At 44.8% G+C, this 16,989-nt stretch overlaps 1 protein-coding gene across 2 annotated transcripts in view; it reads left to right on the top strand.

Moving 5' to 3' along the window:
- The window catches only part of C6 (complement C6), a 72,569-nt gene that overhangs the window by 34,197 nt on the left and 21,383 nt on the right, over positions 1 to 16,989 (top strand). For both annotated transcript variants that reach the window (XM_038744229.1, XM_038744228.1), the window contains exons 8-11: positions 1,654 to 1,894; positions 4,416 to 4,538; positions 9,016 to 9,182; positions 14,971 to 15,196. In XM_038744229.1, the coding sequence (XP_038600157.1) occupies positions 1,654 to 1,894; positions 4,416 to 4,538; positions 9,016 to 9,182; positions 14,971 to 15,196 (757 nt within the window). The remainder of the gene's footprint in view (positions 1 to 1,653; positions 1,895 to 4,415; positions 4,539 to 9,015; positions 9,183 to 14,970; positions 15,197 to 16,989) is intronic.

Here is a 16,989-nt window from a genome sequence, read left to right as displayed (position 1 = left end):
GAAAAGGACTATGGCCTAGTGGAAAGAGCAGAGTTTCTGGGAGTCAGAACTCTGCCACTTGTCTGCTGTGTGACGTGGGGCAAGTCACTTAACTTCCCTGGGCCTCTGTTACCTCATCCATAAAATGAAGATTAAGACTGTGAGCCTCATGTGGGACAGGGACTGGGTCCAACCTGATTAGCTGGTATCTACCCCAGTGTTTAGAACAGTGCCTGCACACAGTAAGCGCTTGACAGAATACCATAAAAAAATTGTATATGTAGGATGCAGAAATTTAGCCCAGTTCTTGGTACAGTGTCTGGCAAAGAGTAATTGCACAACAAATAACATTAAAAAACAAGATCCACTGTGCCATCAATTCATCAGGTAGCTCTGTTCTTAACATCTGATATTTTCACCGTCAGACGTCATTAGCGCTAATCTGTCTAGAGTTATAGCAAATCTTTTCATCCTGCTATTAAGTTTACCTTGTGCAGCCATAGCAATGATCTCCTGCAAGTAAACCTGGGAGAATTATATTTTTCAACCACATACGATTCAGTGACAATAGTCCATCAATCAATTAATAGCATTTGTTGCCCAGTTCTAAGTGCTTGGGAGAGAACAATAGAATTGGTAAATACAATGCCTTCCCTCAAGTAGTTTAGGGCCTAGGGCAAGATAAATGGGTTGAACTTAGTGAGAGGCAGTTTATGGTTTGCAGAAGAGCTCTTCAGCAGAAAATACTGGGCTTGTGCCATGTGATCAGATAAGACAGAGAAGAAAAGTTGTTTTTATACCTTAGACGGTAACTTCATTATGGGCAGGGAACTTAACTACCAACTCTGTTATATTGTACTCTCTTAAGTGCTTAGTATGATGTTCTGCACACAGTAAATGCTCACCAAATGTGATTGATAGATTGATTTAGAAAGTGAATGATCATCTCTACCTGTTGGAAGTTACACAGAGACAAGACTCATGCTAACCAGATATTAAGAGCAAGTGACTATGCTGTTGAGAGGATATAGAAAAGAGAAATTGTGGTATTAAGTGTTTTTACCACATGCAAGCCTTGTGCTAAGCGTTGGGGTAAATACAAGATAATCAGATTGTCCACATCCTATATGTTGCCAACTTGTACTTCCCAAGCGCTTAGTAGAGTGCTCTGTACACAGTAAGCACTCAATAAATACGATTGAATGAATGAATGAATGGGGTTATAGTCTAAAGGGAAGGGGGAACAGGTGTTTAATCCCCATTACACAGATGATGAAACTGAGGCACAAACAGGTTAAGTGACTTGTCCAAAGTCAGAAGGACCTGGGTTCTAATCCCATATCTGCCACTTGTCTGCTGGGTAACCTTGGGAAAGTCATTTTACTTATCTGTGCCTCAGTTACCGCATCTGAAAAATGAGGATCAAGACTGTGAACCCCACGTGGGACAAGGGACTGTGTCCAATCTGATTTGCTTGTACATATCCCAGGGCTTAGTACAGCGCCTAGCATTATTGTAAGCGCTTCACAAATACCATAATTATTATAATTATTATTATTGTTTTCACCCTTAGTACATTCTGATGGTCACTGAGGATACTGCAGAGGCTCTGGAATTGATGCTTCCTAGCTTCCCTCCAGCTCACTTCTCCACTCGTTTGTTTTCTCTTTCTAGGATTCTAGTTTCATTCGGGTCCACAAAGTGATTTCTGTCTTAAACTTCACGATGAAGGAACAAGACCTGCAACTCTCAGATGTCTTCTTAAAGTCCCTGAGCCACCTGCCCCTGGAGTACAACTACGCCCTGTACAGCCGGATATTCGATGATTTTGGGACTCATTACTTCACCACGGGTTCTTTGGGCGGGACGTATGATCTCCTGTACCAGTACAGCAGGGAGGATTTGAAGAATTCAGGCAAGTTCCCCGGAACTTTTTTTTTTTAATGGCATTTATTAAGTGCTTACTATATGCAAAGCACTGTTCTAAGTGCTGGGGAGGCTACAAGGTGATCAGGTTGTCCCACGTGGGGCTCACAATCTTACTCCCCATTTTCCAGATGAGGTAACTGAGGCACAGAGAAGTTAAGTGACTTGCCCAAAGTCACACAGCTGACAATTGGTGGAGCCAGGATTAGAACCCCTGACTTCTGACTCCAAAGCCTGTGCTCTTTCCACTGAGCCACGCTGCCTCTCCATTTTCATTTCCATTTCTGGGGGTGGTCAGTGATTTTTCTAGGATCACATGGCAGGCAAGTGGCAGAGTCAGGATCAGAACCCACAACCCCTGACACCCAGGCCTCTTTCCAACCGGGGCACGCCCCCTTCTTGGCTCTCAGTTCCTCTCCTCGTTGAGGGTGGGATTCAGGATGTTTGTGGGGGTCAAATCGGTGTGGTCCTTGGGCAAGCACTTTGAACTGGAGGAGCCATTGTTCCCTGGTCCAAGATAAAGGCTAGCCACTGAGGAGTGGGGAGTGACCTAATCCAGGAGAGGGGTGATGCGGCTGCCGGGGATGGGGTTTGGTAGAATGGTCTGGTTCCATCCCCCCAGAAGCAGGGAAGCAGACTGGCCTGGAAGTCAAACGGATCTGGTTCCTAATCCTAACTCTGCCACTTGTCTGCTGTATGACCTTGGGCAAGTCACTTAACATCTCTGTGCCTCAGTTACCTCATCTGTAAAGTGGGGATTCAGACCGAGCCCCTTGTGGGATGGAAATGTGTCTAACCTGATTAGCTTACATCTACCTCAGTGTTTAGTACAGTGCCTGGAACATAGGATGAGCTTTTGTCTGCTGTATGTCCTTGGGCAAGTCACTTAACAGCTCTGTGCCTCAGTTCCCCCATCTGTAAAATGGGGATTAAGAGTGTGAGCCCCATGTGGGACAAGGACTTTGTCTAACCCAATTTACTTGTAGCCTCCCCTGCCCGCCACAGGGCAGGTGCCTGTACAGTGCCTGGCACATGATAAACGCTTAACAAGTACCATAATTATTTTTAGTAGTAGTAGTAATAATAATAATAAATACCATAAAAAAAACTTTAAGAACAGCCCTCTTCCAGAACTCCCACAGCTCTGCTGAAAATCCCAGCTCTTCTCCACTCATGGACTTTGTCATGAAAACCATGAGAAGTATGTCATGAGAAGCAGTGTGGCTTAGTGGAAAGAGCACGAGTTTGGGAGTTGCAGGTCATGGGTTCTAATCCCAGCTCCTACATTTGTCAGCTGTGTGACTTTGGGCAAGTCACATAACTTCTCTGGGCCTCAGTTACCTCATCTGCTAAATGGGGGTGAAGATTGTGAGCCCCACATGGGACAACCTGATTACCTTGTATCTACCCCAGTAAGTGCTTAAAAAATACCATCATTATCATCATCATCATTAGCAACCAGCAGCCCACCTATTTACCCACTCAGCTCACACATCTCCCACACATCTGATAGTGGTGGTATTTGTTAAGCACTTCTATGCTTGTACCCACACCAGTGCTTAGTACAGTGCCTGGCACATAGTAAGTGCTTTAGCAAATACCATAACAAACACCATGTGCCAGGCTCTTCACTAAACACTGTGACAGATACAAGGTAATCAGGTTGGACACAGTCCCAGTCCCACACGGGGCTGGCAATCTAAGTAGGAGGGAGAACAGGGATTGAATTCCCATTTTACTGATGAGGAAACTGAGGCACAGAGAGGTTAAGTGACTTTCCCAAAGTTACACAGCAGGTAAGTGGTGGAGCCGGAATTAAAACCCAGGTCCTTCGGCTCCCAGGCCTAGGCTTTTTCCACTAGGTCAAGTTCCACAAAGACACAGGGAAAGTAAATCATCATCATCAATCGTATTTATTGAGCGCTTACTATGTGCAGAGCACTGTACTAAGCGCTTGGGAAGTACAAATTGGCAACATATAGAGACAGTCCCTACCCAACAGTGGGCTCACAGTCTAAAAGAAATGAAAATAAATGAATAAAAAAGCACCTTTCTTCAGTGAGGTTGTCCCTGCGGGCAGGGAGGGAGCCAGAAAATGGGCCCCTCACCCCATTCACTCATGCAATCGTATTTATTGAGCACTTACTGTGTGCAGAGCGCTTGGGAAGTACAAGTTGGCAACATATAGAGACGGTCCCTAGCCAACAGTGGGCTCACAGTCTAGAAGGGGGAGACAGAGAACAAAACAAAACATATTAACAAAATAAAATAAATAGAATAAATATGTACAAATAAAATGGAGTAATAAATCTGTACAAACATATATATACAGGTGCTGTGGGGAGGGGAAGGAAGTAAGGCAGGGGGGATGGGGAGGGGAAGGAAGGGGAGAGGAAGGAGGGGGCTCAGTCTGGGAAGGCCTCCTGGAGGAGGTGAGCTCTCAGTAGGGCTCCATACACAATGGTGTCCCCGGAATGTTAAGCACTGCATTATCCGGTCACATTTTGCAGGTTTAACTGAGGAAGAAGCTGTAGAGTGCGTCCGCACCGAAACAACAAAGCGCCGATTCTTCTTCAAGACAAAGAAAGTGCACTTCAGATGTGTCAGTAACCAGATGTCAGAACGCTACGAAGGTAACACATCAGGTGCCCTGAGCAGTGGCTCTCGCGGGTCTCGCTCTGGTTCTTTGTTGGGGACAATTTTCTGTAGGCCCTCTGGGATTTCTGCTGCCCTACATTCTCTGATTCCCCTATCAGAGACACGGGCCCATCGTCTACTGGAAAGAATGGATCTCTTTCCTGAAGCGCTCCCTTTATGTTTTATTTTGTTGTCTGTCTCCCCCTTCTAGACTGTGAGCCTGTTGTTGGGTAGGGACCGTCTCTATATGTTGCCAACTTGTACTTCCCAAGCGCTTAGTACAGTGCTCTGCACACAGTAAGTGCACAATAAATACGATTGAATGAATGAATGAATGAATCTCTTGTCAGGGACATTTTCTACCTTCATGATGAACCCTGCAAGGCCTCGGCATAGAGTTGGCTCCATGTGGCCTCTTGATAAAAACATGCTGATTCCATTGTTTATTAGGATATTTCACCATGACATCTTTGCATTGCTACTTACTTTAGCATTGTTCTCCCTCCTTTCCCACTAGTTGCAAATCATTTTTGTCTAGCTCCCCCACTAAAATGGAAGTTCCTTGAGGGCGGAAAACATGGGTTCTTAGTTGGCTATACTCTCCCAAGTCCTTAGGACAGTGCTCTGCACTCAGTAGGTGCTCAGTAAGTACCATTGGTTGGTTGGTAGAGTGGTGGATGGATGGGTGGGTGGACGGATGGATGGATGAGTGGCTCAGAGAAGCAGCGTGGCTCAGTGGAAAGAGTACAGGCTCAGGAGTCAGACGTCATGGGTTCTAATGCCGGCTCCACCACATGCCTGCTGTGTGACCTTGGGCAAGTCATTTAACTTCTCTAAGCCTCAGTAACCTCATCTGGAAAATGGGGATGAAGACTGTGAGGCCCTCATGGACAAGCTGATCACCTTGTATCCCCCCCAGCACTTAGAACAGTGCTTCGCACATAGTAAGTGCTTAACAAATGCCATTATTATTATTATTATTATGAGTAGTTAGATATATGGATGGATGGATGGATGGATGGATGGATGGATGGATGGATGGATGGATGGGAAACAAGGCTCAGTGGAGAGAGCCCGGTCTTGGGAATCAGAGGTCTTGGGTTCTAATCCCGGCTCCACCACTTGTCAGCTGTGTGACTTTGGGGAACTCACTTCACTTCTCTGGGCCTCAGTTACCTCATCTGTAAAATGGGGATGAAGAATGTGAGCCCCAAGTGGGACAATCTGATCACCTTGTATCCCCCCAGTGCTTAGAACAGTGCTTTGCACATAGTAAGCGCTTAACAAATATCATTATTATTATTATTATTATTGTTGGATGGATGGATAGATGGATGGATGGTACATTCATTCATTCAATCACATTTATTGAGCATTTACTGTGTGCAAAACACTGTACTAAGTGCTTGGGAAAGCAAACACAACAATGGACAGACACATTCCCTGCCCACAACGAGCTTACAGTCTAGAAGGGGGAGACAGATGTTAATACAAATAAATAAATTACAGACATGCACATAAGTGCCATTGGGCTGGGAGGGAGGAAGAATAAAGGGAGCAAGTCAGGGAGATGAAGAGGGGAGTGGGAGAAGAGGAAAGTGGGGGAACCTAGTCTGGGAAGGTCTCTTGGAGGAGATGTGCCTTTAATAAGGCATTGAACGGGGCTGAGGGGAGAGTAAAGTTCTATCAGATTTGAGGAGGGAGGGCATTCCAGGCCAGAGGCAGGACGTGAGCCAGTGGTTGGCCATGAGACAGGAGAGAGCGAGGCACAGTGAGAAGAAGTGTGTGGGCTGGGTTGTAGAAGGACAGAAGCAAGGTGAGGTAGAAGAGGGCCAGTGGTGGACTGCTTTATAGTCAATGGTAAGGAGTTTTTGTTGATGCGGAGGTGGATGGACAGTCACTGGAGTTTTTTTGAGGAGCAGAGTGACATGTCCTGAATGCTTTTGTAGAAAAATGATCTGGGCAGCAGAGTGAAGTATGGACTGAAGTGGGGAAAGACAGGAGGCTGGGAGGTCAGCAAGGAGGCCAATGCAGTAATCCAGGCAGGATAGGATGAATGATTGTATTAACGTGGTAGCAGTTTGGGTGGAGAGGAAAGGGCAGATCTTAACGATATTGTGAAGGTGGGATCACCCTGAAGTGTTCCCTTTATTCACCCCCCTCCTCCAACCCACAGCACATATATATATGTCTGTAATTTATTTCTTTATATTAAATGTCTTTCTGCCCCTCTAGACTGTACACTTGTTATGGACAGAGAATGTTTCTGTCATATTGCTGTGCTGTACTCTCCCAAACACTTAGTACAGTGCCCTGTCCACAGTAAGTGCTCAACAGATACGATTGATTGGTGAATGAATGGATGGATAGTTGGATGGATGGATGAATGGATGGATGGATGGATGGATGGATGGATGGATGGATGGATATAGATGTGGGCTAGAAGGAAAGTATGGAAATCAGGAAACCAGGGTTTTACTCCCAGCTCTGCTACCAGCCTGATTTTTGACCATGCTCAAGTCACATTAACTCCCCGGGCCTCAGTTTTCTTTTTAAAATGAAGATAAAATGTCTCCTCTCTCTCCTTCTTGGACTGTGAGTCCCAAATAGGACAGGAACTTCAGGTGATTTGAGTATTTTGTGATTACTCCAGCATTTAGCACAGTGCTTTCGCACAAAGTAAGCATGTAAAAATTCCATGATCATAATCATTATGAAAGATAATAGATTGTATAATCCTTGAGGGCAGGAGTCATGTTCACTATTTCTATTTTATCATACTCTCCCAAGCCCGTGGTTCAGTGTTCTCCACCCAGGAAACATGCAATAAATACTATTGTTTGACTGAGATTACTGTTAGGTGGATAATCGGTGGTATTTATTGAGCATTTACTGTCTGAAGAGCTGCACTAAACGCTTGGGAGAGTACAAAACAAAAGAGTTGGTAGACATGGTCCCTGCTACTCTGTCTAAAGGGGTAGACAAACGTTAATATAAATAAATAAATGATGAATAAGTATATAGGTTAGGTGGAGTTGAGGTTGGGGTGAACATCAAGAGAAGCATGCATGAGAACATCATGAGAAGCATTGTGGATCAGTGGAAAGAACACTGGCTTGGGAGCCAGAGGTCATGGGTTCTAATTCCGGCTCTGCCACTTGTCAGCTGTGTGACTTTGGGCAAGTCGTTTCACTTCTCTGAGGCTCAGTTACCTCATTTGTAAAATGGGGATTAAGACTGGGATCCCCACGTGGCACAACCTGATCACCTTGTTTCCCCCCCAGCACTTAGAACAGTGCTTCGTACATAGTAAGTGCTTAACAAATGCCATTATTATTATTATTATTATCGAGTTCTTAAGGGGTACAGACTTAAGTGCATTCATTCATTCATTCATTCAATTGTATTTATTGAACACTTACTGTGTGCAGAGCACTGAGCTAAGGGCTTGGAAAGTACAATTCAGCAGCAGCTAGAGATAATCCCTACCCAATAACGGGCTCACAGTCTAGAAGTGCATAGACGTAAGCCTCTAGACTGTAAGCTCCTTGTGGGCAGGAGTCTTGTCTACCAACTCTGTAGTACTGTACTCTCCGAAGAGTTCGGTACAGTGCTCTGCACACAATAAGCACTCAATAAATACCACTGATTGTTTGGTGGATTTATTGAGGGCCTATCGGGGGAATGAACCACTGTTCCTGACATCAGCCATCATAGTTCTAGACTGTAAGCTTCTTGTGGGCAGGGAATGGGACCGTTATATTGTTCCATTGTCCTCTCCCAACCATTTAGTACAGTGCTCTGTGCACAGTAAATGCTCAATAAATACGATTGACTGACTGACAGACTCAGGGAAGGCATCTGGGAGGGGCTGTGACTTTAGGAGGGTTTTGAATGTGGGGAGAGTGGTGATCTGAGATCACCCAAGTGCTGCTTAGAGAAGCAGCGTGACTCAGTGGAAAAGAGCCCGGGCTTTGGAGTCAGAGGTCATGGGTTCAAATCCTGGCTCCACCACTTGTCAGCTGTGTGACTTTGGACAAGTCACCTCACTTCTCTGGGCCTCAGTTGCCTCATCTGTAAAATGGGGATGAAGACTGTGAGCCCCCCGTGGGACAACTTGATCACCTTGTAACCTCCCCAGCGCTTAGAACAGTGCTTTGCACATAGTAAGTGCTTAATAAATGCCATTATTATTATTTTTATCTGTTGGATATGAAGTGGGAGGGAGTTTGGGGCCAGAGGGAGGTAATGGGCAAGGAGATAGATGACTGTGAGCCCGTTGTAGGGACTGTCTCTATATGTTGCCAATTTGTACTTCCCAAGCGCTTAGTACAGTGCTCTGCACACAATAAGCGCTCAATAAATACAATTGAATGAATGAATGAATTGATGTGAAAATCAGCAGCAGAACACGAGCCCACCTCTTGGAAAAAAATGGAGTTGAGTAAGCCATTTTCTTGCAACCTTTTCCAGGTTCCTTTACACAGGTGGCTGAGAAATCTCTCTCACTTGTCCAAGGAGGGAGGAGCGAGTATGCGGCTGCTTTGGCATGGGAGAAGGGGGCGTCTTTGCCCGAGGAGTCAATCTTTACAAACTGGCTGGAGTCGGTCAAGGAAAATCCCGCGGTGGTCGGCTTTGAGGTACGTTTGGGAAGATGAGGGACGGATCCGGGACATGGACGATTCACCTGTGGAACCTTGCTCGCAAGGCCTCTCTTCCTTCTGACACAAGCGGGAGGCTCCATTTCCTTGCCAGAGCAGGGGTTGGAGAGATGGCAAACTGATGTGAATGGTTTGGGACATTTGCTTCATTCATTCATTCATTCGATTGTATTTATTGAGCCCTTAATGTGTACAGAACACTCTAGTAAGGGCTTGGGACAGTACAATAATCCCAAAAGTACAGTAATCCAATCCCGACTGGATTACTGCATCAGCCTCTTCTCTGATCTCCCATCCTCCTGTCTCTCCCCACTTCAATCTATACTTCACGCTGCTGCCTGGATCATCTTTGTGCAGAAACGCTCTGGACATGTTACTCCCCTCCTCAAAAATCTCCAGTGACTACCAGTCAACCTATGCATCAGGCAAAAACTCCTCACTCTTGGCTTCAAGGCTGTCCATCACCTCTCCCCTTCCTACCTCACCTCCCTTCTTTCCTTCTCCAGCCCAGCCCGCACCCTCCGCTCCTCTGCCGCTAACCTCCTCACTGGGCCTCGTTCTCGCCTGTCCCACTGTCGACCCCTGGCCCCCGTCCTCCCCCTGGCTTGGAATGCCCTCCCTCCACACATCCGCCAAGCTAGCTCTCCTCCTCCCTTCAAAGCCCTACTGAGAGCTCACTTCCTCCAGGAGGCCTTCCCAGACTGAGCCCCCTCCTCACTTTCCCCCTCCCCTCCCCATCCCCTCCGCCCTACCTCCTTCCCCTCCCCACAGCACCTGCATATATGTTTGTACAGATTTATTACTCTATTCATTTTACTTGTACATATTTACATATTCTATTTATTTTATTCTGGTAATATGTTTTGTTTTGTTGTCTGTCTCCCCCTTCTAGACTGTGAGCCTGCTGTTGGGTAGGGACCGTCTCTATATTTTGCCAACTTGTACTTCCCAAGCACTTAGTACAGTGCTCTGCACACAGTAAGTGCTCAATAAATACGATTGAAAGAATGAATAAATACAATACAACAGTAAACAGACAAATTCCCTGCCCACAATGAACTCACGGTCTAGAGGGAGCTCACTTCCAAACCAAACATTTTGCTAGGAATTTTTGATGCTCATCACACGCTTCTCGATGATGAATGGGAAAAATTAACCTGTAAAATCAGGCAGCTTTTCAGCAGTCCCCAAAAATATGGATGTGTGTGAGTGTGTATGTATGTGTGTGATATGTTTGTGTAGGTGTAGGCTCTAGACTGTAAGCTCTTTGTGGGCAAGGGAATGTGTCTGCTTATTGTTATATTGTACTCTCCCAAGCTCTTGGTACAGTGCTCTTCACACACTAGGAGCTCTATAAATATGATTGAATGAATGAATGAGTGTGTCTGAGTGTGTGCATGTGTCCTGCTATTTGATTCCTAAATTTTCTTCCAACTTTTTGGATTTGATTTTTTCCAGTACTTGAATTTAAGATCCTGGTTAGGGGGAAAATAAGGTCTCAGTTCAATTTTGTTTCCAATCTGGTTGCGGGTGGAGAAATATTTTTTGAATCTACAATGCAGGGTATTGTTAGGATTTCTGGAGTGCTTTCAGATTTCCTAAATCTCTTCTGAATGAACCTATTTCGGGAATTGTAAAACTATTGATTTAAAAGGGGGAAGAGGGAAAGGACTGCTGTGTTTGGCATGGAGAAATAGCAAAAATATTTAGTTTGGAAGGGACATGGATACCTACATGTATGTGTGTGCACACACAAACACACATACTGAATTGTGGAGAGGCAGAATAGGGTATGGAGAGGAAGAACTGAGGAGATGAGCCATGAGAAGACTTTGACAGCATTAAGTTGAAGAATACAGATGGCTTAGAGAGCTTGTCTTGGGTAGATTCATTAATTCATTCAATCGTATTGAGTGCTTACTGTGTGCAGAGCACTTGGGAAAGTACAACACAACAATAAAGAGTGACATTCCCTGCCCACAACAAACTGTGATTTGGACATAAATAAAGTCATTCCCCTTTCTCTCTGGTACCTCTCTTTTTATGCAACAGAACAGCCAGTTCCAGGAATCATACAAAAAAGTCACCCTTTCTGGGATAACCAGCATTTTATCTAGAAACATTCCCTGTCTATTGCAAAACACTCTGACTTGAAATAAACATTTTGATGAAGTTTTATGGGAATCAGGTTTCTTCACTAAGACACTGTCAACATCTGCCCTGTCATATTTCATTAGAAATAGTCATGGGCAGAGCATAGTAAAGTGCAAGATCTTAAGAACAAAATACAGAAAAAAGGAGAATTGTACTCTACTGTAATTTATTGCCTTGGCTTCAGGACTCAAAATTTCACAATTTCCAGTTATCTGCTCTCCTCTACTCAATCAATATTGCTTAATGAGAACCTATTGTTTACAGAACACTTTTCTTAGGGATTCAGGGGTATATAATTAAGTAGAAATTAAAGTAGAATATAAGGCCCCTTCGCTCAGGAATTTATAATCTATTAGAGGAAACAGCCAGATACAAACTGTATTCATGCAGTAAAAACTGGAGGGAAAGCATAGATACAATTGGAAATAGCCAGGGTATGGAAAAAAATGAATATATAGGTCAATAAATGGAGTACATAAATTGATAATTTGCAGTGCTAAGAGTGACTATGGAGATAAGTCCTCTAGACTGTAAACTCATTGTGGGCAGGGAACAAACGTGTCAACCATTATATTGGACTTTCTCAAGCACTTAGTACGGTGCTTTGCACACAGTAAGTGCTCAAGAAATTCCACCGATTGATGATTTCCAAATCTATCTTGCCCACTGTGACCTCTCCACCCCATCTGCAGTGTCACATTTCCTGTTTCCTGAAAGGTATCTCCACAAGGATGTCCCACTGGCACCTCGAGAGAAATTTGTCCCCAACTCAACTCCTCACCTTCCCTCCTAAATCCTCTCCTCTACCTAACTTTCCCACCCCAGTTGACCACCTCTCCATCCCCTCCATTTCTGAAGCCCATGACCTTGACATTCTCCTGGATTCCTTGTGCTCTCTCAGTTCTCCCATCCACTTTGTTTTTCCTTCTTTCCAGGATCCACCACTTCTTCTCCATCCAAATGGTCATTCATTCATTCATTCAATCGTATTTATGGAGCGCTTACTGCGTGCAGAGCATTGGACTAAGTGCTTGGGAGAATACAACAACAACAGACACATTCTTGGCCCACAGTGAGTTTACAATCTAGAGGGGAAGTGACAGACATTAACAGAAATCAATAAAGTGCAGAAATAATAATAATAATAATGACATTTATTAAGTGCTTACTATGTGCAAAGCACTGTTCTGAGCACTGGGGAGGCTAGAGTGATCAGGTTGTCCCACGGAGGGCTCACGGTCAATCCCCATTTTACAGATGAGGTAACTGAGGAACAGAGAAGTTAAGTGACTTGCCCAAAGTCATACAGCTGACAAGCGGTGGAGTCGAGATTTGAACCCTTGACCACTGATTCCAAAGCCCGTGCTCTTTCCACTGAGCCACGACATAAGTGCTTTGGGGCTGGGAGCGGGGATGAATAAGGGGAGCAGTCTTGGTGCCAACTTGCACATCCCAAGTGCTTAGTACAGTGCTCTGCACATGGTAAGTGTTCAATAAATGCGATTGAATGAATGAATGAATAAATGCGATTGAATGAATGAGTGAATGGTGCCGCAGAGTGAGCAGGAGAAGAGAAAAAGGGGTCTTAGTTGGGGAAGGCCTCTTGGAGGAGAATGTGCCTTTAATAGTCACACCTTTGGAGTAGAGACCCATCATATACCTGCCCTGACTTATTACCTTCTCACAAGTTTCCCTGCTTCCATCCTCTCCACTCTGTAGTTCATACTTGTCTCTGCTGCTCAGGTCTTTACAGAACGTTTAAATAATAATAATGGCACTTTGTGCCTAGCTCTGGCGTAGAACTGAGATAATCAAGTTGGACACAGGCCCATAGGGAGCTCATAGTCTAAGCAGGAGGGAGAACAGGTATTGCATCCCCATTTGACAGTTGAGGGGACTGAGGCACAGAAAAATTAAGCCTTCACTTGTCTTTCTACTCTTTGAATATCTGTTGCATTATTGAATTGTTGGTCTGACGTATGATACTCTCCCAAGCACTTAGTTCAGTGCTCTGCACAGTCAGCGCTCAATAAATAACACTGACTTATTGATTAAAATATCTCCAACACTTACTCTTTTATCTTTGAATCAGCAACTCCTGACCACTGGTTTTAAGGCATGCCAACAACTCTCTCCGTCTTCCTTTGCTTCTCTCTTCTCTTACACCTCAGCTCACTCTCTCTGTTCCTTTCAAGTTCAACTTCAGGCCCTGTTTCATGACTCTCATTCATTCATTCATTCAATCGTATTTATTGAGCGCTTACTGTGTGCAGAGCACTCTACTAAGCACTTGGGGAGTACAAGTCAGCAACAGATAGAGACGATCCCTACCCAACAGCAGGCTCACAGTCTAGAAGGGGGAGACAGACACCAAAACAAAGCATGTAGACAGGTGTCAAAACCGTTAGAATAAATATAATTATTTATTCTATTAAATAATTTAGAATTATTATTATTTAGAGAAGCAGCATGGCTCAGTGGAAAGAGCACGGGCTTTGGAGTCAGAGGTCATAGGTTCTAATCCAGGCTCTGCCACTTGTTGGCTGTGTGACTTTGGGCAAGTCACTTAACTTCTCTGGGCCTCAGCTTCCTCAACTGTAAAATGGGGATGAAGACTGTGAGCTCCCTGTGGGACAACCTGATCACCTTGTAACCTCTCCAGTGCTTAGAACGTGCTTTGCACATAGTAAATGCTTAATAAATGCTATCGTTATTATAATTATAGCCTCTGGCCCCTCTCCCATACCCTTCCTCCTGCCAGGAACTCCTTCCCCTTTGCCAATCTGCCAGACAATAACACCCTCGGTCTCCTAAACTGTTCCGGAATCTCACCTCCTTCAGGAGGCTCTACTCATTTCTTTTAGGCTGTGAGCCCACTGTTGGGTAGGGACTGTCTCTATATGTTTCCAACTTGCACTTCTCAAGCGCTTAGTACAGTGCTCTGCACACAGTAAGTGCTCAATAAATACGACTGATTGATTGCACCACCTTTATGCTCACTATTTCTCATTTTATTTCTTTTTAAAACTGTCTATATACTATATTATTTTGAGCGCTTTTTCCTCCTATCTGTAATTTATTTTGTGCTTGACTCGCAGACCTGATTGTACAGTTCTTGGAAGGCAGGGATTGTGTCTACCAACAAAACTGTATTGTATTTGGCACAGCACTTAGTACAGTGCTCCGTCCACAGTGAGCGCTCAATAAATGCCACTGATTGATGGATGCCACAATCAGAGAGGTGGAGTATGGTCAGGAAAGGCCTCCTGGAGGAGGATGTGGGATTTTAGGAGGTTTAGAAATTGCAGATTATCCTGGTTTTGCAGGCAGATTTGAAGCAGTGTGGCCTAGTGGGTAGAGCCCAGGCCTGGGAGTTAGAAGGATCTGGGTTCTAATCCCAGCTCTGCTACATGTCTGCTGTGTGACTTTAGGCAAGTCCCTTCACTGCTCTGGGCCTCAGGATCTGTAAAATGGAGATCAAGAGTGTGAGCCCCACGTGGGACAGGGACTGTATCCAACCCAATTACCTTGTATCTACCCCAGTGCTTGGAACACAGTAAGCACTTAATGAGTACCATTATTTTGCTTATTATTCTGCACTCGTCTCTTCCAGCTCACTTCCATCCTGGATTTGGTCAAGGGCATTCCCTGTGCAGCGACGAGGCGCAACAACCTGAAGAAAGCACTCGGGGAGTACGCGGAAAAATTTGACCCTTGCAGGTGCGCACCATGTCCGAATAATGGAAGGCCCGTGCTCTCGGGGACCGAATGCATGTGTGTATGCCAGAGTGGAACCTACGGCCAGAACTGTGAGAAAAGAGCACGGGATTTCACATCAAGTATGTACAGAGGCTCCGCTGAAACAAACTTGCTCTTTCTAATCCGGGCAGGCGAGGGAAATGTTGGCTTCTCAGTCAGTTGATCAATCAGTGGTATTTATATATTATGAATTATTTATTTCTATTAATCTCTGTCTCCCCCTCTGGATGGTCAATTGGTTTTGGGCCGGGAATGGGTCTGTTAATTCTCTTGAATTGTACTCTCCTGAATGCTTAGTACAGTGCCCTGTACATAGTAATTCATTGATTGACTGATTATTGAGCATTTACATCGTGCAGAGTACTGAACTAAGCATTTGGAAAAATGAAATATAATTCATCCATTCAATTGTATTTGTTGAGTGCTTACTGTGTGCAGACTGTGTCCAACCCGATTACCTTGTATCTACCCCAGTGCTTGGCACTATACTAAACGCTTGGGAGAGGGCACTATAACAATAAACAGACACACTCCCTTCCCTCAGTGAGTTTACAGTCTAGAGGGGGAGATAGAAGCAGCGTGGCTCAGTGGAAAGAGCCCGGGCTTTGGAGTCAGATGTCATGGGTTCAAATCCCGGCTCCACCAATTGTCAGCTGTGTGTCTTTGGACAAGTCACTTCACTTCCCTGTGCCTCAGTTACCTCTTCTGTAAAATGGGAATTAAGACTGTGAGCCCCCCCTGGGACAACCTGATCACCTTGCAACGTCCCCAGCACTTAGAACAGTGCTTTGCACATAGTAAGTGCTTAATAAATGTCATTGTTATTATTATTATTATTATAAGTGCTGCGGGGTTGAGGTGAGTAATCAAATCCTTAAAGGGATTCACGGCAAATTGTGTAGTTGATGCAGAGGAGAGGGAAGGTAGGGTAAATGAAGGCTCAGACAGGGAAGAGATGTGATTTTAGGAGCGTTTTGAAGATGGGGGAGAAGGGTGGACTGTAGAATATGAAGGGGAAGGGAGTTCCAGGCCAGAAGGAGGATGTGGGTGAGGGGGTCAGTGATAGCTGAGATCCAAGTACAGTGAGTCAGGTGTTAGATGAAAATGGAGTGTGGGAGTTGGGTTGAAGTAGGAGATCAGCAAGATTAGGTAGGAGAGAGAGAGCTGATGGAGTGCCTTAAAGGTGACAAATAAGGAGTTTCTGCAGCTCTGCCTTGCGCCATTTAGAAAGCAAATGCTTTGAAAGTATCAAGTGATGACCTCCCTGTCTCCTGTTTCTTCCCATTCCAGTCCATACTAATCTCTGTTGCCTGGATCATTTATTTAGAAAACTGTCCGTATCTCCCCACTCCTCAAGAAGCTCCATCCACCTCCGCCTCAAACAGAAACGCCTTTCCATTGGCTTGAGGCACTTAATCAGCCCTCCCCATCTTACCTTGAACTTTGTTCCTCTAATACCAACCTACTCACTCTGCCTCAGTTTTTTCTATCTTGCTGCCAAACCCTTGCCTAAGTTCTCCCTCAGGCCTGGGAATCCCCTTCCCCTCCCATCTGACTGATCACCATTCATTCATTCAATCAATCATATTTATTGAGCGCTTACTGTCTGCAGAGCACCACTCTCCACACCTGCAGAGCCTTTCTAAGATCAAACCTCTTCCCCTCTGACTAGGCCTTCATTGCCCATAATAATAATAATAATGATATTTGTTAAGCGCTTACTATGTGCAAAGCACTGTTCTAAGCACTGGGGAGATACAAGGTGATCAGGCTGTCCCACATGGGGCTCACAGTCTTAATCCCCATTTTACAGATGAGAGAATTGAGGCCCAGAGAAGTTAAGTGACTTTCCCAAAGTCACACAGCTGACAAT

This window comes from Tachyglossus aculeatus, chromosome 3, assembly GCF_015852505.1.
Source record: "Tachyglossus aculeatus isolate mTacAcu1 chromosome 3, mTacAcu1.pri, whole genome shotgun sequence".
Taxonomy (NCBI): Eukaryota; Metazoa; Chordata; class Mammalia; order Monotremata; family Tachyglossidae; genus Tachyglossus; species Tachyglossus aculeatus.
This window is presented reverse-complemented; position numbering and strand designations above follow the sequence as displayed.